This window comes from Anastrepha ludens, chromosome 3 (genome assembly GCF_028408465.1).
Source record: "Anastrepha ludens isolate Willacy chromosome 3, idAnaLude1.1, whole genome shotgun sequence".
NCBI classification, from domain to species: domain Eukaryota; kingdom Metazoa; phylum Arthropoda; class Insecta; order Diptera; family Tephritidae; genus Anastrepha; species Anastrepha ludens.
In genome coordinates, this window is record NC_071499.1 from 103,585,340 (window position 1) to 103,607,740 (window position 22,401).

At 35.1% G+C, this 22,401-nt stretch overlaps 1 protein-coding gene across 4 annotated transcripts; it reads left to right on the forward strand.

Moving 5' to 3' along the window:
- The first annotated feature begins 1,233 nt into the window (after positions 1–1,233).
- On the forward strand, positions 1,234–22,194 carry LOC128858649 (leucine-rich repeat flightless-interacting protein 2). Of its 4 annotated transcripts, none has more exons than XM_054095088.1 (7): positions 1,234–1,373; positions 2,747–2,881; positions 17,031–17,330; positions 17,390–17,753; positions 18,135–18,290; positions 18,362–18,546; positions 20,186–22,194. In XM_054095088.1, exons 2-7 carry the CDS (start codon positions 2,795–2,797, stop codon positions 20,294–20,296), a joined length of 1,203 nt encoding a protein of 400 aa, XP_053951063.1. In that variant the 5' UTR covers positions 1,234–1,373; positions 2,747–2,794; the 3' UTR covers positions 20,297–22,194. The 4 variants fall into 4 exon arrangements, 3 of the variants coding, with proteins under 3 accessions (XP_053951063.1, XP_053951064.1, XP_053951062.1); XM_054095089.1 differs by lacking the exon at positions 1,234–1,373 and adding an exon at positions 1,514–1,599; XR_008454043.1 differs by lacking the exons at positions 1,234–1,373; positions 2,747–2,881 and adding exons at positions 10,249–11,117; positions 18,636–18,781 and having other exon boundaries at positions 20,186–20,276.
- The last annotated feature ends 207 nt before the right edge of the window (positions 22,195–22,401 follow it).

Here is a 22,401-nt window from a genome sequence, read left to right on the forward strand (position 1 = left end):
TATGATCTACATACAAGCATGATAGAATGCCGTATTCGACTCACCTTGATCTATGTTATATATTGCTATGAATTCTTGTAGAAAAATTACTTAATTATTTTCATACATATATTTTTTTGCAATTTGGTAATTTGAATGTCAACATTTCAATCAGAATATAAACAAACAATGCAAAACAAAAAACCAGATCACTTAGACCATTAAACCGTCAAATTGCGAGAAAAAAAATCAAAAATCAAGCAAATCGCTTGCTTTAGTAATAACATTCTGCAAATTAGCCTAAAATAATACATCCAAGTTTGTGATGCAGATTAAAGGCCACTCACAGTAGAAGTAGAAAACTGCAATAAATTTAAATATGATAAAATTTTATTTTGTAGTTTATTTTGGGATTCTCTGTCGTTCGGTCCAGTACTGATGTGTTATAGCCTATACAGACGGTGGCGTTAATCCTGTTTAAAATTGTAGTGTGACAGACGGTAGTTACGCTGAATAAATAATGAATAGCTGAATTGCTTATTTTTAGTTTTGTCTGTAAAAGATGCACTGCAGGCAATAAATACGCGCATTAGCTGCTCTGATACTAGGAAGTAATTATTTATTTAAAATATCTTACAATGCAATTTCTCAAACTGCTTCGATATATCAAAACAATTAATTTAATTTCGAACGTGTTAGTGCAAACTAGCATTGCATCCAGTTCTCTTTAAAAGATTCATTCAAGTTGCCATCGAAAATTCCCCTAATCCGCTTAAATTATTAGAATTGAGTCTGGTTGTCAATCCGCATTCGTTGCACTTAATCCCAGAGATAACTTTGAATTAATTTGTTAATCCCAATTAACGCCAGCATTTGTCCCTCTCACATGGGAATGTAGAGAATGTTGATTTCCTCTTTTCATAATTTATTCCTCGGATCACTGAAATGGTCCGGCGCCACCGAAAACCGAACAAGTGACGAGCAGGTCAAATCACGGAATTGGTGGTGGAGGGAAAAATTTGTTCATCTTCGTTGAGATTTATTGCACAAGAGTTTTTGGACTAATCGCTAAACAAAATACTATCTGATTTCAAACAGTTCCGGTTTTGGCTTTGATTACTTTTTGACTATTTTTCATAACAACACGAATTTACTTAGCGCGGATAGAATTATTCTGATAAAGTATGGCATCACAATGTTTTCATTAGGTTTTGGCAACACTGTCTGTCAATTATGGGCACCTACAACACTGGAAATCAGCTTTGGTGTTGCTGTCAGTGTGTGTGTGTCAAAAAACCAAAAACCAAAAACCCGACCGACAAATTCCGGAAAGAAAACACATAAATAAAGCGAAATACTTAAAACTTTAAATTTAGCAGCAGCAGCCTTGGCTTGTAAGTTAAATGTGTGCTTATATCTATTGGCATGGACTTTTTAGTTGCATTGTCGGCAGTGTGCAATGATAGATATTGACCGAGTGAGTGACGTCGAAGTGATAGATTGCGAATGGACGGGTAGTACAAAGAAGGAAAGAATTAAAGGGAATTGGGAGGGGGCGCAGTGACGATTATAGTTGAAAGCGAACATAAATGAGGAGCAAGTTGAAGCAATCATAAAAAAGTGAAAACATAATCTTCATTTAATTGAGAATATATTCTACAAGCAGTGCATTTTGTTCTTCCGGTTTTCGGGTTCATATGTCGGCATTCGAAAGTCCTATGGGAGCTTAACGTAGTCACTCAAAGAAAAGGTGTTGGCCACCACCTTAGTAGGCGATGTTCTGCTCGTTAATCTCGTTTAATTTTTCTTTGTTGGAGAAAAGCTAGTTAATGATATAACATTGTGTCCATCTGTACGCTTTTACTTAAACTACTATTTTCCAAAATTAAGAAAGAAAAAAATATGTGCATATATTTAAATCTTCGACATATTATTTCTCCCAAAGGACTTCATAAGCCGCCTTATATGAACATGCGTATGTATGTATATACTTGCGTTTATATAGAGAATTTTACTAAAACACCCTGATTGACCAGCTTATATCCTTGAGTCTCGTGTTTAGTTAACTTGTAAATGTATGGCGGGCGCCGTATCCGAATGGGTTGGTACGCGACTCTCACAGAGAGAACGTTGGTTCGAATCTCGGCGAAACTCCAAAATTAAGAAAAACATTTTTCTATTGGCGGTCGCCCCTCGGCAGTCAATGGCACACCTCCGGGTGTATTTCTGTCATGAAAAAGCTCCTCATAAAAATATCTGCCGTTCGGAGTCGGCTTGAAACTGTAGGTCCCTCCATTTGTGGAATAACATCAAGACGCACAACACAAATAGGAGGAGGAGCTCGGCCAAACACCCAAAAAGGGTATACGCGCTAATTATATATATATATATATATATATATATATATATGTAAATGTATGCCAATACAGGTATGGACGTTGCTAAAAATGTCACAAATGTCGTTGTCAGTGCACTTGGTCACATTGAAACCCATAAAAAGCTTCAAAATAGACTACACTCTGATCAGCTAATTGTTGCAAATTTGACTGTTTTCAATACAATTTCCAATTCAATTAACCACATTGCGTTGCTTAAATTAACTTTACTATTGCCAATAACTCTTCTTGCTATATAAATGCCTTAAAAGTATGTATGTATATACCTACACACGTATGTTTATCACGAAATATATTTATTATTATTATTATATATAAGAAAAGTAGAGGAGATCCATATAATATACATATAAAATAAAATATTTTTTTAGGTTAACTCCTTTACTGGTATAACAGTAAAATACCAGGGTTTTGAGATTATGGACAGCAGTGGAGCTGTTGGTCGTCGTCGATGCAATTCTCGCATAAATGCTGAAGATCAGGCGTTGGACCAAATCGCAAAAGAGGTAAGTAAATTAAATAAATCTTATCAGCGCCAGATGGTCGCATCCACAAGGCTCGTTTAAGCCGGTGCTCCGATTACGAAACAAATAATGAAATGAGCAAATTGCAAATGCATCATGTATATGAATAATATATAAAAATTAATGCAAGTTTGTTCCATATATGTACGTTCCAGTATAGTTTATCCCATGGCTATGAAGAGTGAAGAGTTATAAAATTGTTGATTTGCTTGGAATGTTGGTAAAGTCGTATGATATAAATATGGGATGTGCCGGTGGCACGAATACGTGTGTTGTGAGCACCCTTAGTGCAGTGTTCGAGACACTCAACTGAATTTCCGGAACGAATACTATTTTTACACAAGAGTCCGTTAAGCGAACCATTCTGTATAAAACATTGGTATAGTATATTCTGGGATATATTATATTAAATTTAAAATAAAAAATGTGCTTTATTTGCACAGAAACTCACACCCTATTTTGCGCACGCACACATTGCCAGTAAAAACTTGAGTGTGAATGATAGGAAAATTCGAAGGAAAGTCCTTAAAACAATTTAAGGAGCAATATGCCAGCGGAAAACCTTGCCTGCAAAGAAACGCTGAGTACTGCCAACAATTTATTTGCCATGAATTGATTATTTTAGCAAAATTTTGGTATTTAGTCGCACTTTAACTCAAATACAATGAGCTTGTGAGCCGTAGAGAAATGGCAAAAGAGTTTTTCTTAATAAAGGCTCGAAATTTTACAGAATGTGCACGATGAATGCAAATACATGCACCCACCTTCAAGTTAGATAGTTACATATTAAGCATTGAATAGGTGGAACTATGGCGTGATCCTCTGTTTCTGGTACTGCAGTCATATCTTTTATAAAATAGAGATTATAATAATCCTCTTCTTCTTAATTGGGGCGATAACCCTTTACACGATTTTGGTCGAGTATAACAAAGCGCGCCAGTAGTTTCTTTCTGGTGATATACGATACACTAGACAGGGCTAGTGTACTGGGGCGGCAGCCCTTGGTCGGGAAAAACCCGAGTCATTCCAGTAACGTAGAAGTGATAATCGGTGCCAGTTGGAAACACCTAGTGAAGCCAAGTCTCCACCTGATATTTTTAACGTAGAGAAGGCCTTCCTCTTCCTCTGCTACTACCAAGTGGTACCGCATCCAATACTTTCAGAGCCGGAGCGTTTGTATCCATTCGGACGATTCTTTCTCTCAAACACTCCAAGAGACACCTCATCGGATGTTGTCATCGTCCAAGCTTCTACGCTATACAATAGGACGGGAATGATGATCGCCTTATAATTATTTAATTGCCGACTTTGTCCGAAGTAGCACTTGTTGGCAAGAAAGATTCTTCGTTGGATTTCAAGCTGGTTCCCAAATAACCACCAGCGTTCGGTTCCCCGGACCGGATTGTCGAAGGTTATAAGGATCAAGATTTTATCAAAACAGAAGAGTGGAATACGCCTCTCCTTTATGTGTTTATTCATATGACCGCTTAAACCCTCTTTGCTAACACCTCTCTCCCTTTTTTTGTTTTGCTATTCTGGGCCTACCGTTAGATGACATCGACGAAAACAATTAATAACTAGTTACTAACAACATTTAGCCATTTCACTAGATGATTTAGCTACTACAGGGTGGGCCATATGGCGTTTGCTTTTTGAACCACCTATTTTTTGAGAATGGTAACACAAATGACATGTCAAATGTGTTCATAATTTACTGTACGCTTGAACGAAATTGGGAAATATTGAAAACCTATTTCCAAAGTGGTGAGTCTTCTTCTTCTTCCGCGGTGACAGTAAATGGCGAGCGTTACCGTAACATGCTCAACGAGTTGTTTCCAAAAATTGAAGAGGATGACATGGACGACATTTGGTTTCAACAGGACGGTGCAACTTGTCACACTGCCAAAGTTACACTCGAACTATTGGCTACCGTTTTTGAAAACCGAATAATCAGCCAAAATTCCGATATCAATTGGCCGCCTCGGAGCTGTGATTTAAGCCCGTTGGACTATTTTTTGTGGGGAGCCGTTAAGGACAAATGCTATGCGAACCATCCAGAGACGATTGATACTTTAAAACACGAAATCGAAGTTGCCATTCATGAAATTGGAGCCCAAACAATCGATAATGTGCTTAAAAATTGGGTTGATCGAATGGCCTCCTGTAAAGCCAGTCGTGGCAGTCATTTGAACGATATTATTTTTCATTAATAGATGACTAATCGGGACTAAAGAGGTGGTCTGCAAATTACATGTGTGGTCGCCACTCGTCGGTCGAAATTCTTAACAGAGGAGGATAAAGCATTGTTGTTACAACAACAGCATCAATGATGATTAACCGCTCTAAACAGGCCTTAGTAAGCTCGCGTAACAACAACAATCAAATATTAAAGAAAATAATTATTCCAAAAGTTAAAATTGTAAAGGAAGACTGTCTTTAAATATACGAGGGCTAATTAATCGTAAAGTATTCGCGGTATTTTGTGAAAAGTGAGTGATCGCGTGCAAAGCAATTTGCCCCACATATTTAAAACGATTTTGTTTTGTTTTTTGCCATGAAGAGTTGTCTCAACTTTAAATTATTTTATAAGAACAAAAAGGGAGGTACACTATGAGAAAAGTGACATTGAAATTGAGAGAAATTTTGCAGTTCTAGGCAAAAATAATACTTGAATAAACTTAGGCAATCATTTTCAGGCGAAAAAACATTCATAGGGCGAGCCCTCTAGGGTTAAATATCATCTCACTGCTTTTCAAAATATCCCGGTTGAAAGTGTGCAAAATGTAATAAAAATATATCCCTACACTGGGAAGCACTGACTGCTGTTGTTCTAGCAGTTCACTAGGTCCTGTCAATTTGGTGTAGTCACAGAACGTCATCGTCTAACTCATCTAACGGTATACCCAGAAAGTGCGCTGTTTCGTGGGGTTAGGTCTAGAGGGAGAAGTGAGTGAGTTTGAGAGGTTATATAAATACGGGGTTAGTATCATGCAAGGTACCTTCACATGCCGGACATATTTTGAGTATTTCGGGGTCCATTCTGGATAAGTAGGAGTTTAACCTACTACAATATTCTACAGTTGAAACTCTTCGTCTGCTATGGGTGGTGGTTGGACTCCGAAAACTGCATTGGGATGCTGGGAGTTTAGAAAGACGGTAAAAGACTCCCAATGAATATCGTTTAATGTCTAATATATGTACTGCCCGTATCTGAACAAAAAAATAATAATTTCGACTTAGGTTTACAAGCTCAACCTTGAATGGTAAAATAAGGCACAAATTCACATCAGATACGTAATAAATGAATATATTTAGAGAATACTGTTTTTTATTTTTTTATACTTTCATTAGAAAAAAAGTTATAGCAATGTGCCAATACTTTTTTGCCTAAATCCATTATTTTTTCAATTTAAGTTTATGTTTATTGTTCCATTCAATTGTGAGTTACAGGGTGTTAACAATGGAAGTAAAAAAAGAGAACATTCGGTATATTTTAAAGTTTTACTGTGATAAAGACGAAAATACTAAAATAGTGAATGATGTTTATGGTGCCGATACGATTCCGTTCAGACGTTTATCGATAATGTCCATAGAAATAATCGAAGTTGAACGGCATGTTAGTAGTCGTAACATCGCTCTGGTGCTAAAGATCGACCATAAAACAGTTTTAAACTATTTGCGCAAAAATAATGAATAGCTTTATCCTCAAACCTTATTTTGATTGAAAAATATAGACTAAATCCAAATTGGTCACATTGGATTATTTAGCACTATTTGAAATTCTATATAAGGTGGGTGCTTTAGTTTTGACCAATACTGTATATACTTAATTATATATGGATATGTATGTACGTAAATAAGGGTTGGAGTGTTTGACATGGATCTAATGCCAGAATATCCACTCAGTGCGTTAAAAAGGTGACCGTATTAACTTGTGTGCGATCTTGTAGGATCGTTCCATACTTTAAGGGAAAGAGTAGAAATAAACATTAGCAATTGGCCGCCATAGCCGAATGGCTTGGTGCGTGACTACCATTCGGAATTCACAGAGAGAACGTAGGTTCGAATCTCAGTGAAACACCAAAATTAAGAAAAACATTTTTCTAATAGCGGTCGCCCCTCGGCAGGCAACGGCAAACCTCCGAGTGTATTTCTGCCATGAAAAAGCTCCTCATAAAAATATCTGCCGTTCGGAGTCGGTTTGAAACTCGGGCACCTCCATTTGTGGAATAACATCAAGACGCACACCACAAATAAGAGGAGGAGCTCGGCCAAACACCCAAAAAGGGTGTACGCGCCAATTATATATATATATATATATATATATATATGTATATATATTCAGTATTCAAAAATGTATTCGAAATGTTTGCTACTGTGGCGACAATTCATGGCCGGATATGATTTGAGGTCATGCCGGTAGTGCAGACAAGTTCTTGTTGTAAAGATAGGCTTGTTGATTATATAAGCATTTTTATTTTTATTAAATATAGGTATATGTATATGTATGTTTCTTTTATATAAAAACTAAGTAGAATGTACCTAAATATTTGATTTGATGAAAAACTGAAAATATATCTTAAAGTTGCTGCTTAGTTATTTGCTGTGAAAGTGATAATTCGACAACATTCATTGTGCAAATATTGCCAGAAATAGATAAGATTATAATCAATATAAAAAAAGGTAACATTAAAATATCTTAGTTATTCTTTTGCGTTTTTCTCTCTTTTCAGTATGAATACTCTTCCAATAAATACCGTTATGATTACCCATAAGTACATATTTTGTAAGAAAACATCACAACATGCAGAATAGGCGGTTTTTTCTCGGTTTCTACAAATTTATTTACTAATTTTTTGTAGAATATTAAAGAAAAGACAAATAGCAATATTAGTAAAACAAAGGTTATTTAGCGTCAAGCTGTTAACTTATGAGCAACATTCATACCTGCCTACCTACCTACATATGTAGATACATATAAGTGCATATATACATACATACGTAGTATATACGCAAGAGATTCAGGTACACTAGCTGCATTCAGCTGGGTATGTACACGTACACTAGGGTAGTTCAAAATTATATTACAATAGATTAATTAATTTGTCTTATCTTGAGGGTTCAGATATTTGTATGCGAAGAGCTTCAGGAAACTGTAAACAAAAATTATTATTAGAGTAGAAACAAGTAAAGAACTGGGTTAGTACGAACAGATGATATAGTAAAAAGTGAATAGGGTAGAATCATGCATTTAAGATCAAATTTCATTGAGTGACCATTTACTCCAACATACTTTCTAGCTATATATAATATTTGAAGTTCATAAATACTATATTCTAAATTTGAGTAATTTTTCTCTATTAGTTATTAATTATATGTGATTTGTAAGGTTTTGGTTTTCTTGGTGTTTTAATTACAGTTATATAACCAGGGATATTGAAATTTTTTGTTCCTACGTTTACGTTACCAAAGCGATTCGAATTCATATTTGGCCAAGCACTGTCACTCCAGCATCATTCTCCAAATATATATGGGGTATGCTTATGTGGTTGCAACAACAACAACCTTTTTTGCAAATTGTAAATAATAAGTTTTTGATAGCGGTCTTGCGCATTTCCTCCATAACACCCAACACCAAAAAACTTGCCAAAAATCAACGTGGTCTGTGAGCCACTTAAAACCTGCACTTCATTATATAAAAATTTACTGAGCAATAAAACTGTAAACACGAATTTTACCTAAAGATTCTGAGTAAAAATTTTGATGAAAATTTTATAAATTTTGTACAAAGTTTGATACTATTATAGTTTAGTAGTTGAACTATATATTTGTAAAAACAATAATTAAAATGAACTCTACAGCTGCCAGTAGAATAGCTCAAGCAAAAACTTTTTGTTTTGTTGATCCTAAAAAATAATTATTTAAACTTTATTGTAGAGAATATGTTTTTTTATATTTTTATTTTTTGGTTTTTTATTTTTATTTCTTAATTTTTTAGGGTTCTCAGGGTCCCTATAAAAATAGTTTAAATTATTTCAAAATAACATGGTTTATCATTCTGACATTTGTGCATGAAAATAAAAGGGGGAGATAAAATAATATCGATCTGTAAATATTTTATACTAAATTTACGGAAAAGTGAATTCAATAGTAATTTTCAAAATAGGTGTCTAATTTTTTTGGCTCTAGAAATTTGGAATTACCTACAGAGATTCGATTCTTAGTCCATAGTGGGAATCGTTTTCCGGATAAAATATGATTAAAAAAATGTAACAAAACTTTTATGACCTATGCATTCTAAATGGTTTTTAGTGAGAAAATGCAATGTTTTACTCTATATTAACGCACAAGTGGCTCAATATTGTTATGCCGTATATCTATGCCCACAATCATTTCGGTAACTAATTTAACTGAATCAATTTTGTTTGGTTATTTTCATGGGCTCTGCGCATGTTTTATTGTTCACATTTTTTGTTGTTTTATAGTGGATTCCATTGATTTTCAAGTCGACTTTTCATCGTTTTTTAAATGTTTTTCTAAACGTAATTTAGCTTAGCACCAATAATGATCGTACACATAATAATTTATGTTTGGATCACCTTAACGCTCGTACTCGTACACACATACATACATAGGTAGGTACGCACGGTTACCGACTGAAGTTGCCCAATACCTCACTACTTGCCACTTTAGCCTCGTCACTCTCTTTTCTCTGCGTCCATCGCTAACAAAATCGGTAAGTCAACTTCTCAAGCAATCGATCAGTAAACGAACACGCGGCTCTCTCCTCAAACGATAATTGTTTTTTATTCAAATATTGTATATTTTTTACCCCAGTTTGTCATCGTCAACTTCATATCCCCATTTTTATTTGCCATTTTGGATAATATTGCTGTCACCGTTGTTGTTTGGTTTAGATTGAGCTTTAGCTTCTGCTAATCGCCATCGACACAACGCGTCTTCGTGCTGAGAGCTCGCACATTTTAGAGCCAATGAAGCGAGTCTTCAGTATATTGCCAGCCGTTGGTAAAGTGAGTAACGCGCTTGTATTTTCTTGCCCGTGTGCTTTCGTGTAGACAACCAAAGACCACACAATTTCTTATCGCATTCCAAGAGACGAAAAATAACAAACAAACAAAAATTAACAAATAAAGGATTTGGGAAGAAATTTACAAATGGCTTTGTAGTTTTCGCAATCGGTGTTAAATATTATATAAGTCAAAGCGATTTTTTGAAGATTTGTAAATAAGCTAACCAAGCCAGTTCGTCGCGCAAGCTGGCACGACATAACAAATACACGAAAAACATACAAAATTTAGCTCAAGGGCCAACCAGTTTCAATGTGTTAAGAAGCCTATTAAAAACAAAATTATAATAAACGCGATAAAACAAAATTAAAAAAAAAAAAACTTACCGGAGCTCCAACAAAATGTCAGATACTCAGAACAGCAATGTCGTCCTGTGTAGTGTTGGCACAGAACTAATTCATAATAGCACAGAAATTAATGATAATTGCGTGGCTTCAGACTCATTCAATAAGGAAAAACACCATAACAACAACGTTCATAGCTTAAACAAAAATTCTACAAGTATTAGCAGTAATGATGAAGTCATCGAGGAGGGATTCGACTATAGCGAAACCGACCTGTTAGACGAGTTGAATGCCAGCGATGAAAACGACGACACCAACAGCAATGTTACAAATGAGAACTGTCAAAAAAATTGCAATCAACGTCTTCCAATCATACGCGACTCTCACAATGAGAAGGGAGAAGAAACAAGTAATATCAGCGCAACTCCTCTTATTGATATTACAGACGATACACATTCTCATAACATCGTAACTTCGCCAACCACCATTGCGTGCGTCGACAGTGATTGTGTGCCAATTGCAAGTGCTGATAATGCGACTACCGCTGCAAGTGATAAGCACAAATTCACACCGCCTAACTTGGATCTGCGGCTCACTGACGAAGCGAAAACAACAATAAGTGCTGTTGACTCATACTGTCCTATAACACCACGGCAAATAGTTGATGTTGATGCTGAGCCTAACCAATTGTTGAGACGTAATTCGACAACACAGACAGAAGTTAGCAATGATGTTGCTGGTGTTGGTGTTGGCAACAACAACTCTCGTAATGATGAAGGTTATTATTATGCTGATGAGCCTGAAGATGAATTGATTGTTCAGTTCCTGGGAGAAGCCAATCGTATTGTAAGCATTTGCATTGATTAGTGCACATAAACGTGTGAATACTCATTTAGGGTAAGACTTCATGATGCGAAGCCCAAAATTATGTAGTTAACTTGTTTTAAAAACTTCTCAAAATTTCGGTACACTCTTAGTCTAACGTAAAACTTAAAGTTACGCAAAACTATAAATAGAATTGGTCAAATACTTGAGAAGGATGCCTAAAACTCGCTGCTCATCCTCTTTTGCAATCAAATCACAAAAAAAATGAGAAAATTCTTACATATTATGCAAAATTTCTTTTAATTTTTTTCTCGTAACATAAAAACTTTTACTTCAATCTCAAAATTTTAACACGGAAAAAATGAAAGAGCTTTTGAAAAAACGCTTGAAAACAAGTAAAGAAGTGCTAAATTCGGTCTGTCCCAAACTTAATTTTATTCGCGCAGTCCAAATCACATTTTACTGGAAAAAAGCAACATAAAAAATAAACAACTTATTTACCTCCAGTTTAAAACAAAAAAATGGTCAAAAAGAATTTCAGTTCTGATTTAATTTACGAACGTTGAAATCTCCTGGGCACATAAATAGCACATCCTAAAAAATTCCAAATAAAAGCAGAAATAGTAAACAAATCAGATAGTTAAGTAATAATATTGTTTTACCAGATTAGTACTTTGTACTATATCCACCGTTTTTGATTACTTCTTCAAGCCGTCGCTCCATGCTTTCTACAAGCTGGTGGCATCTTTCCATCGAGTACCAAGCCTCCTCAACTGCGGCCCACATATCATCAAAATGATCATCGGTGAACAAAACAGAACTCACTAACGACATATAAGGAAAAACATTCAGAACTTTTTACTTTCCCTACAAAACTAAATATGTATTTATTTTAGACGGATCTAATGGATTCGACTTTAAAAATTATTAGTTACAATTAATCACTCTTTTGCATTATTTTCAACAAGTATCCGCATGCAATTAAAACAGCTTTTCGGCAGTAGTAACTGTAAATTTGGAAATGGAAGCTTAACAGTGCTCGCCTAGCAGATTCACAGAGTTTTTTCAATTATGTTTTTGGTGCATAGTTGCCATTCAAATTTCATCCAAATCCCCGCAAGCGAAGGATGGGCGGGTTAGAACCATTGGACGCAGGCCTTATTGAACCTGTTCATAAATGGCTCGAAATTGGATGGAAAGCAATTGATTCGCTGCTCACTTGAATAACAACTGTCAAGAACTTCGCGGAAACTCAGTGGGCGCTTCTGGCTATGCGTAGATAGGAGAGATTCGAGGAAATTTCTAAAGCTAACAAAGCGTCTGCTCTCGAATATTGTAGGTAAGACTTGGCAGTAGTATGAAGCGGTTAACACAATCACAAATGGTCATCGTCTTTCACACTCCTCACCTATTCCTATTTCCCCGCTTTCCCTTCTCTTCGCGATGGTACCACGAAGGACGAATTTGAATGAATTTGATTTTCCCGTTGATGAAGTGTTGGGAACATGAAAATCGAATAGTTAGCGAATTTTGGGCAATCACCTTTTCTTCAACAAACGTGAATCAGAAATGTTTATATGTAATTACTATATACGGATTCCTATTAATGCCAACTGACAAACGTTACGCAAAAATATTCAAAACGACGCTTAGATTCGTTTTTTCGGAGCTTTTTTTTTTTGACGCAGTTGTTTACTTACATATGTATGTACATATCTAATGATGACGCAATTTTCAAGTGAGTGAGTTTGCTTAACGTGTCACTGGCGTCACGTACATATGTGCATATGGTGGCTTAATAAAATAAACGTCAATATGCTTACTACTTATACTATATGCAAAAACGAAATAAAACTTTTAAAAGCATACGAGACCCGTATTCTAGAATACACAGTATTTTCTGATGAATCATAAATGTTGTTATTAATTAAAAATAACTCATTTTACATCTCAAGCCCTTCTGAGTTACTAAATAGGAATTTCTTAACGTGATTTATGTATGTATTTAATATTTACGTCGATATTTTTTTAGTTAACATTCTATAGGAAGCTTCAGTATTCCGACAATTTCAGCTATTTGTATATTACTGGACTTTTGTTCTTTCAATAATACATATAAACCATTAAACATTTTTTAAAAGCTCATATTTTATATTTAAATGACACGCATTTTATGAAAGTAATTTTGTTTTGTGCATATATTTAATCAGTATCCGTAGGCGAATGGGTAGTAGCTGGGTGCGAACACCCGGGCCCGAAACACCAAATGATCGAAAAAAGTTTTTTCTAATAGCAGTCACCCCTTGGCAGTCAATGACAAACCTCTGAGTGTACTTCTGCCATGGAAAAAATATCCTCGAAAAAACCATCTGCCGTTCAGAGTAGGGGTGGGATTATTTTCGAATAATATTCGAATAAACATTATTCGAATAAAACGAATAATACTATTCGTTTCAAATAATTCGAATAGTTAATTGTTCGAATACCTTACTATTCGAATACCTCACTATTCGAATAGTTTACTATTCGAATACCTCACTATTCGAATACCTTACTATTCGAATACCTCACTATATATTCATTTACATCAGGGAGAAAATGCTTTTAAAAATATAAAAATTACATTGGCCCTTCTCATTGTGCATGCACTTGTACATAAACCGATTAGTAGTCCGCTAATCTAAATAAATATTTACCAAAAATATTCGAATAGTGAAGTATTCGAATAGTGATGTATTCGAATAGTAAGGTATTCGAATAGTAAGGTATTCGAATAGTGAGGTATTCGAATAGTGAGGTATTCGAATAGCATTATTCGAATAAACGAATAAATATTATTCGAATTACGAATACCTCTCGAATAAAAGATTTTATTATTCGAATAATTTTTATTCGAATAGTCCCACCCCTAGTTCAGAGGCGTCATAAAACTGTAAGTTTCTTCATTGGTAGAAAAACATCAAGCCGGACACCATAAATAGGGTGTAAGCGCCAATTATATATACAAGTAAAGGGTTTTCCAATAACAGGTGTTATTTTGGAATGGATTGTGTTATCGAGAATTGATTAACGATTTTTTATGGCTGGAATTGGATGGTATTGATCTGAACAATGTTTATTTTCAACAAGACGGCGCTACGTGCCACACAAGCAACGAAACCATTGATCTTTTACGGGAAAAGTTTTCGGATCGTGTTATCTCTCGAAGTCGTGATTACAATTCGCCACCGAGATCTTTTAATTTACCACCCTGTGCCTTTTTTCTTTGGGGCCACGTGGCAGAGAAGGTCTACACCGACAGCCCAGGGTCGATTCAAGACCTCAAAGATGGAATTCGTGAGGCTATCGAGGACATAGGGCAGCCTTTTTGCAATTCGGTTATGGAAAATTTCATAAAAAGGATATTGTCCTGTAAGCGTGGTCGTGGTGGTCATTTGCCTGATGTTATTTTCCACTATTAACGGCATACCTTCCTCTTTAAAATGAAATAAACATCGATCATTTATTTTAAAACAAAGCATTTTTCTTTGAATATCAAAGTAACACCTCTTATTGGAAACCCCTACAATTTCTACTGATGCACTTCTTAGACCTTTAAAGAGATACTTTTTTATTTTAGTAAACCACCTAAAATGTGCAATTACAGAGAAACGTTTTTTTTGTTTTTTCTATATGCAACTTAGGTAGTTATAGATTTTTGCTGACATAGGGACGGTGATCGTCCCTTTTTTGCGCCAGCTTTACGTACCGAGCAAATATCAATCAATAAAATTTTAACCCTCTTAGGCACTTAACACATCGGTCAATATGTCCCGGGCCTGACCTCAAGATGGCGCCACTAAAAGCATATCGATTTTGTTATTTAATAGTGCTAAGTTCTAAAGGTATACTGTCAAAATTTCAAGACATTCGGTTTATTATTTACCAAGTTACAGTGCTTTAAGTGACGCTACTTTTGCTATTTTTAAAAACAATGCATTCAAAGCAATATTGTGTATTGATTTATCATTGTTTTCTTATGAAAAAAATACCGTTGAAGTAAAGCAATGGCTCAAACGATGGTATGCTGACTTTAAACGTGGCCGTACAGACACCGATGATGCTGAACGTCCTGGTCGTCCAAATGAGGCAGTTACTCCAGAAAATATTGAAAAAAGGCTTAAGATCATCATGGGCAATCGCAAAGTGAAGTTGCCAGAGATAGCTGGCATCCTAAAAATATCAAAAGGCAGTGCGTTCACTGTTTTGCACGAACATTTGGGTATGGAAAAGCTGTTGTCGAAATGGGTGCCGCGTTTGCTCACGCCGGAAGAAAAACAACAACAAATTGATTATTCAATTCGCTGTTTGGACATTATTAAGCTTGAGTTTTTGCGTCGATATGTGACAATGGATGAAATATGGATCCACCACTACACACCAGAGTCGAAACGGCAGTCATCTGAGTGGACTGGACCCTGTGAAAGCTTTCCAAAGCGACCAAAGGCACAACAGTCAGCTGGAAAGGTTATGGCGTCGGTATTTTGGGATGGTATAATTTTCAATAATTATTTGGAAAATGGAAACAATTAATTCTGATTATTACTCTGAATATTAAAACAATTGAAGGAGAAAATCGCAGAAAAACGGTCCCATATGAAGAATAAAAAAATCCTCTTTCGCCAAGACAATGCACCGTGTCACAAATCGTTGAAAACGATGGTCAAATTGACGAATTACGTTTCGAATTTTTTTTCCCACCCGCCGTATAGTTCAGATCTGGCCCCCAGCGACTACTGGCTGTTTTCAGACCGCAAAAAATCAAATGAAATCAATCAAATGAGAAAGTTATCGCTAGAACTGAAGCGTAAGATAAATCGTTCTACAAAACAAGCAGAGAAAAGCTACAAACTCGTTGGAATGATTGTATCATCGTCAAAAGGGATGATGATGAATAAAGAAGAATTTTGAAAAAAAAAAAAAATATTTTCTATCCAGGCCCGGGACTTATTGACCGATGTGTTAAAAGTGTGTTTAGAATCTAAACTTTAGATACTCCACAGAAAATAAAGAATCATGGGTCATATTCAGTAACTCCGATATTTAGATGTTATGTAATCTGTGATGAGTTTTTGCTTAGCTGGTTTAGAATCTTGTTTATATGTACAATTCCCGATAGGTCGACATGCATTTTATAATTAAAAAAAAAAAACCGCATAAAAACAGAACCTACTGTATCTGAAAAAAATTGGCCTAATATGTAGTCTGGCACATTAGGAATTATGCAAATTATTGTGTATAATTTAGCTATTCTATTCTGTTCTATTCAATTTATAAATAAATTCATTTACCGAGCGAGACGGATTTGACTTTCTAATAGCTTCGCTTGGCTCCGCCACTGTAGTACGGTGCACATTTACTCGAGGACCTGGATTTATAATCGGCCAAGCACTGTCGTTTCAGTATATATATATTATTGGCGCGTACACCCTTTTTGGGTGTTTGGCCGAGCTCCTCCTCCTATTTGTGGTGTGCGCGTCTTGATGTTGTTCCACAAATGGAGGGACCTACAGTTTCAAGCCGACTCCGAACGGCAGATATTTTTTATGAGCAGCTTTTCCATGGCAAAAATACACTCGGAGGTTTGTCATTGTCTGCCGAAGGGCGACCGCTATTAGAAACAACTTTTTCTTAATTTTTGATCTTTCACCGAGATTCGAACCGACGTTCTCTCTCTGAACTCCGAATGATAGTCACGCACCAACCCATTCGGCCACGGCACGGCATTCCCTAAAAATTGATTGAGAATGTTCTATGCTGTTACAACAAGAACTACAAATTATAACAGGCTTTCCTTAAATGTTTACGTTCGCTTTTCAAAACTATTTGTATAAGCTATTGAAAGTATTTACCTACTTATTTGTAAGAGTTACATATTATTAATTCCAATTATAGGCTGAGGCCCGTTTGGCTGCCCGCCGGCAAGCACGCGCTGAGGCACGTGAAATACGAATGCGAGAATTAGAACGCCAACAAAAGGAACAGGAACAAAATGCAGATCGCGTTTTTGACATGCACAATGTATCCGGCATTGATCCACTATCGCGATCGCGACTTGCAACAGGTGTGGGAAGTTCGCCATTGGGTGCGGTGCTTAACAGCACACGCGTTAGCTCAATGTCATCACGACGCAGTAGTGAAGATTCACTGGAAGAGGAAGGACGCAGCCTGCGAGATATACGACATGAGCTTAAGGTAGGATTATTACAAAAATTGAATTGTATCTTTTATTTAATACCTAAAATGAATTGCAGGATGTTGAGGAGAGATTTCGGAAGGCAATGATAGCCAATGCGCAATTGGATAATGAACGTGCCTCACAAACGTATCAAATACAACTGTTGAAGGACAAACTGGAAGAAGTGGAAGAATCATATGCGCAACTTCAGCGAGAATTCAAAGAGAAATCACGTGATTGCAATGCGTTGAAAAGAAATTTAGATAAATTAAGTGAAGAACTTAAACTGGTGCAAGGTCAACTCACTGAACGCGATAAACTTATCGCCGATCAGGGTTTAGTTATTGTGGCCATAGAGAATGAAGAGGGTACCGATGCAAAACGTGCTCTAGTCAGTGTAGAGAATGCTCAGCTGTTAGGTTCAGTGCAAGGTTCTTTGGGTGAGTATTAATATTGGTAAAGACCTTATTTCTTTGTACTACGGCGGCCGCCGTAGCCGAATGGGTTGGTGCGTGATTACCATTCGGAATTCACAGAGAGGTCGTTGGTTCGAATCTCGGTGAAAGCAAAATTAATAAAAACATTTTTCTAATAGCGGTCGCCCCTCGGCAGGCAATGGCAAACCTCCGAGTGTATTTCTGCCATGAAAAAGCTCCTCATAAAAATATCTGCCGTTCGGAGTCGGCTTGAAACTGTAGGTCCCTCCATTTGTGGAACAACATCAAGGCGCACACCACAAATAGGAGGAGGAGCTCGGCCAAACACCTAACAGAAGTGTACGCGCCAATTAATTATTATTATTAATTTTATATTTTCCCAAGATGTGCGACTGAAAAAATTCAGTGAGGAAAAGCAACAGCTTTTGGCAGAAGTGCAGAAACTACAGGAAGCATTAGAGAACTACAAGAGTCAAGGCAAAGGGCGATCGAATTCGCTTAACGGACCATCAGGGTCTGATGAGGACTACGAGGCACAAAGTATTTATTGTGTGACATTGTCAATGCGATGGTCAATAGTACATTTTTATTTATTTATATTCGGGTAATAGGAGAGGCGAACAAAATAATATCAGACTACAAGTATAAACTGCAGAAGGCTGAACAAGAGATCGCCAGCTTGCAAGCCAGTTTGGCACGTTCAGAAACGCAAGTCATACGTTATAAAAGCACAGCTGAGGCGGCTGAAAAGGCAGAAGCGGAACTTAAAATTGAGCGGAGAAAATTGCAAAGAGAGGTAAGAAGACAAGTACATAATTTAATGTGTTTAAATAGTTTTATATTATTTTAATTGATATAAATACAAATTTCTCCAATTTAATTTAGGAATTATTAGTTATACATTTTTGGGATGAATGTCATTGCCAATAAATATGAGTAAATGGTTTTGTTAGTTGCCAAAGGCAAACCCTTAAATGCACTGCTACTAAAATGAGAACATATGATTTCATAAAAAACTTTATGGCTTGACGGTACAGATATGCATTTATAATATATATGTACATGTGCTTTGTTCTCTAAACTATTTATTTACTGATTTATGAAAGTCCTAACTGTTGTGAAGAGTGTACGCCGAAAGAGTATGAATCAAAGCGCTTCAAAATAACGTTGAACATCTTTTTGAATGGCCTGAAGCGTTGATCAATATTTCAATTGCTTCGTTACAAATACGCAAGATGACACTAAAAGAAAATAGTCACAAGTTCAATTCACAGCAAAAGTTACTGCTTTCTCTTTTTATTTTTGTAAACAAAAATGTTCAGCTCCCCGGAAGTCCGTTTAGTATTTTTTTAGGTTCAATTTTCAATGAGTTTACATTCACAAATAAGAGAAGCAGCTCGCCCAAACACCCAATAAAGGGTGTAGGCGCCAATTATGTATATATTTACATACATATATACATTTTATGCGGACGTCATGCCTGTTTGTAAATATTTTGCTCTACTTTTATTGCAGTGCACATTGTATTATTTACATATGTATGTATGGCACAGAAAACAAATCTCAAAAGAGATTGATTTTTTCTTTGAATTAAATTTTTTGTTTTTTTTTCAGTCATAATTTCTGAAGACTTTGAGACTCCCTCTTGGAAAATATCTTATTTTTAATGATTACCTATATGTAGTTTAGACAAAAACGTTTTTTTTTTCAGATAAAGACCGAAATTTAGAAACGTAACAGTTAGAGCCTTTTAAAAAAATGTTTGTGAAAAAAATTATGGAGATAATAAAACTGAGATACTATCTGACTTGTTATAACCCCATTTATGCAAATCAGAGCGAAAAATATTGACTCAAATTTGAAAAGAGATTAATTTTCTCTTTGAATTGGATAATTTTTTGTTGAACGCTTAACCTTTTCTCATATGGATATTTTCTCCACCTTACTGTGACGTATTGTATACAAATTTTTGTCATAATTTTATCTCTGTACTGTATGGTATACTTGTAGATATGCCTGGAATGAATGACAGGGTGCTTCTCATATGTTTATTTTACTCAGTCAATATCAAGGAAGTATCAACATAGAGAAATAATCAAGACGTATAAGAATGTATGGTTTTATTATTATTTATTCTAATATTATTTCTGGAAGATATCGAGAAATTCATTACTGCTTTGGCTTACACTCTACACCATCAAGTTCCAAAACAGGTTCCGTTAATTTAACTTGTATTACTAAGACAATTTACAACTTGTATTATTAAGACAATTGTTTGGCATTGCATTGCATTTTCTTAAGTTACTCCCTGACTAACCGAAAAATGTTGAATTTTTAATTAACTTTACTTTTACTTTCGTCTGTATGTATTTTTTTTTATTTGTTTTTGTAAAAAATGATTTTAATGATAACAACTAAATTATGGTTTTCTTTAGAATCGTGAGGCCATGGAACGTCTGGAAGAGTTGGAAACTTCAAATAATCACCTGCTAAAGCGACTGGACAAACTAAAGAATGCTAAAAGCGCATTACTGAAGGACCTTTGACCGAAATCTATACATGCAACCTCGATCAGAAACAATTATAGCATAGATAAATGCAAACATAATGGCGAAACTTTAGTTGGATGCGAAAACTGTGAGCAATGAAATGGCATAAAAATGTTCACAAAGTGACGGCAGAACAAAGACATCAAATCATAGGAGCTTCTTCAGAAGAAAAGCAAGTCTGAGTAATGAAGTGAGAGTGCTAATGGCACGATGTTAGCAAAATTGTTGCCATTTGACATTCCAACATGAATAGTCAGAAATCATATGTCGCCTAAAATTACCAACATAATCAATTTAATATTTATTAACATACATAAATAATAGTTAAGGGCATAAAGCGTAAAACATATACGCAATATGTACTATGTATATGTACATACATATATTAGGCGCATACTGTCAGTAGTTAATAATAAATAACCCAACTAAAATGTCAAAAGTTTTAAGTTTGCAAAAATAATAATAATACTAATTTATATCGCAAATTTCAATTCAATATATGAATAGAAAATATGGAAAGAAAAATATGGTATTCCATTATGACAACATAAACATGACAACTAAATTCGGTAATTTGAAATGCCGGCGCATGGATATTCTCGGAGAATATACTCTAATATAGTACATACATTGGCAAACATACCTATTGCAATCACATGGAACTTCAAACACATGCTGAAAAATATTAAACCATGCATGTATATAGGCGAACAATCATGACACTGAGATATCCCCTATTTATGATCTTTTAATCTTCATAACGACCAAAAAGTTAAAAAAAGATACTAAACCACAAATGCGAGAAGTTTGGATGCGAGTGCATTATGTTCAAAAGTAAGCTTGTACAATAGAATCATGCATATATATATGTGTATTCATATGGTTAAATCACTTCGCTTTTCTTGTTTTTGTTAATATGCATAAGTGCAAGCTTGAATCATTAATTCGTCGTATAGTCGGATACAAAAGTTTTCAAAATGATTTAGATTGTTAGTTATTTTTGTAAAATAACTTATATATACATACATAATAAAAATAACAGTGGACTTTTGACAGCACAATTTATTTTCACTTAGCATTAGTGCCTACAGGGCACTGCATACATTACTGAGTTGTAGGCAGTATTTAAAATTGTTAACTCATCAAATGTTAAATAAAAAATATTATTATGCCCATTATTTATTGCTTAAAATAGAAGAGCTCCTGAAGTCAATGGATTGTTTTGGTAAATATTCCACAATTATGTATATGTATGGGATATGTAAATATCTACATACATATTGTACATATTCGCATACATATGTACCCAGCAAATGTTAAAAATCATAATTGAATATCATCATTTGCAATCTCATAAACGATGCTCTCACTAATATTTTTCATTAGTAAGTGAAAGGCGTTAAAGCAAAAATGATTTTAAATTACGTATATCAAATGCGTTTGTTTTAACTATTTATTTGTATCTGCCTACAAAAATATATAGAAAAAAAACCATGTTAACACCATATGAAGACTAAAAAATTAAATGTTTAGAGTACTTAAAATTCAAGTATTGCAAAAAGTAATAGGAAATTTAGTTTTTGAAAAGTAATTTAATGACAGAAGTGAATAGAAATAAATGTGGGTTGAATCTTGCCAAGACTCATCATGAGTGGGTAGAATTAATGTAACACACAAGAGCCCGGGCAAATGCATATTCTTTTTATTACAATATATTGCACTTTGTTGACAGATATTCTTGGCTTTGCCTCATCCATGCTTAGAGTTATGTGCAAAAAGGCGTAAAGAGATTAATTAATATGGTTCTACTTAATTTAATTCGAAAAGTTGTAAAAAAATTATTAAAACAATATTTAATTGACAAATAAAACTAATTTCAATACACATCTTAAAAATATACTGCAAACCCAACTTTCACTTTACGATCTACGTTAAAGCAATTGCCGTTGACGGTAGGTATTGGTCATTTTAATATTCTAAACTGTTAAAACTTTGTAAGTATATACAGTAGCTTCTGTTTTTATGCGGTAGATACGTTCCGCAAGAAACAGCATAAAAAAAGCTACCAGTTCTATAGTAAAACTATAGTTACGTTTCAAAAG

Coding starts and splice junctions, on each gene's coding strand:
- LOC128858649 (XM_054095087.1), top strand. CDS start 10,329: ATGTCAGATACTCAGAACAGCAATGTCGTCCTGTGTAGTGTTGGCACA. Junction 17,331..17,389: donor ATATACGACATGAGCTTAAG/GTAGGATTATTA, acceptor AATGAATTGCAG/GATGTTGAGGAGAGATTTCG. Junction 18,291..18,361: donor TGAGGACTACGAGGCACAAA/GTATTTATTGTG, acceptor TTCGGGTAATAG/GAGAGGCGAACAAAATAATA.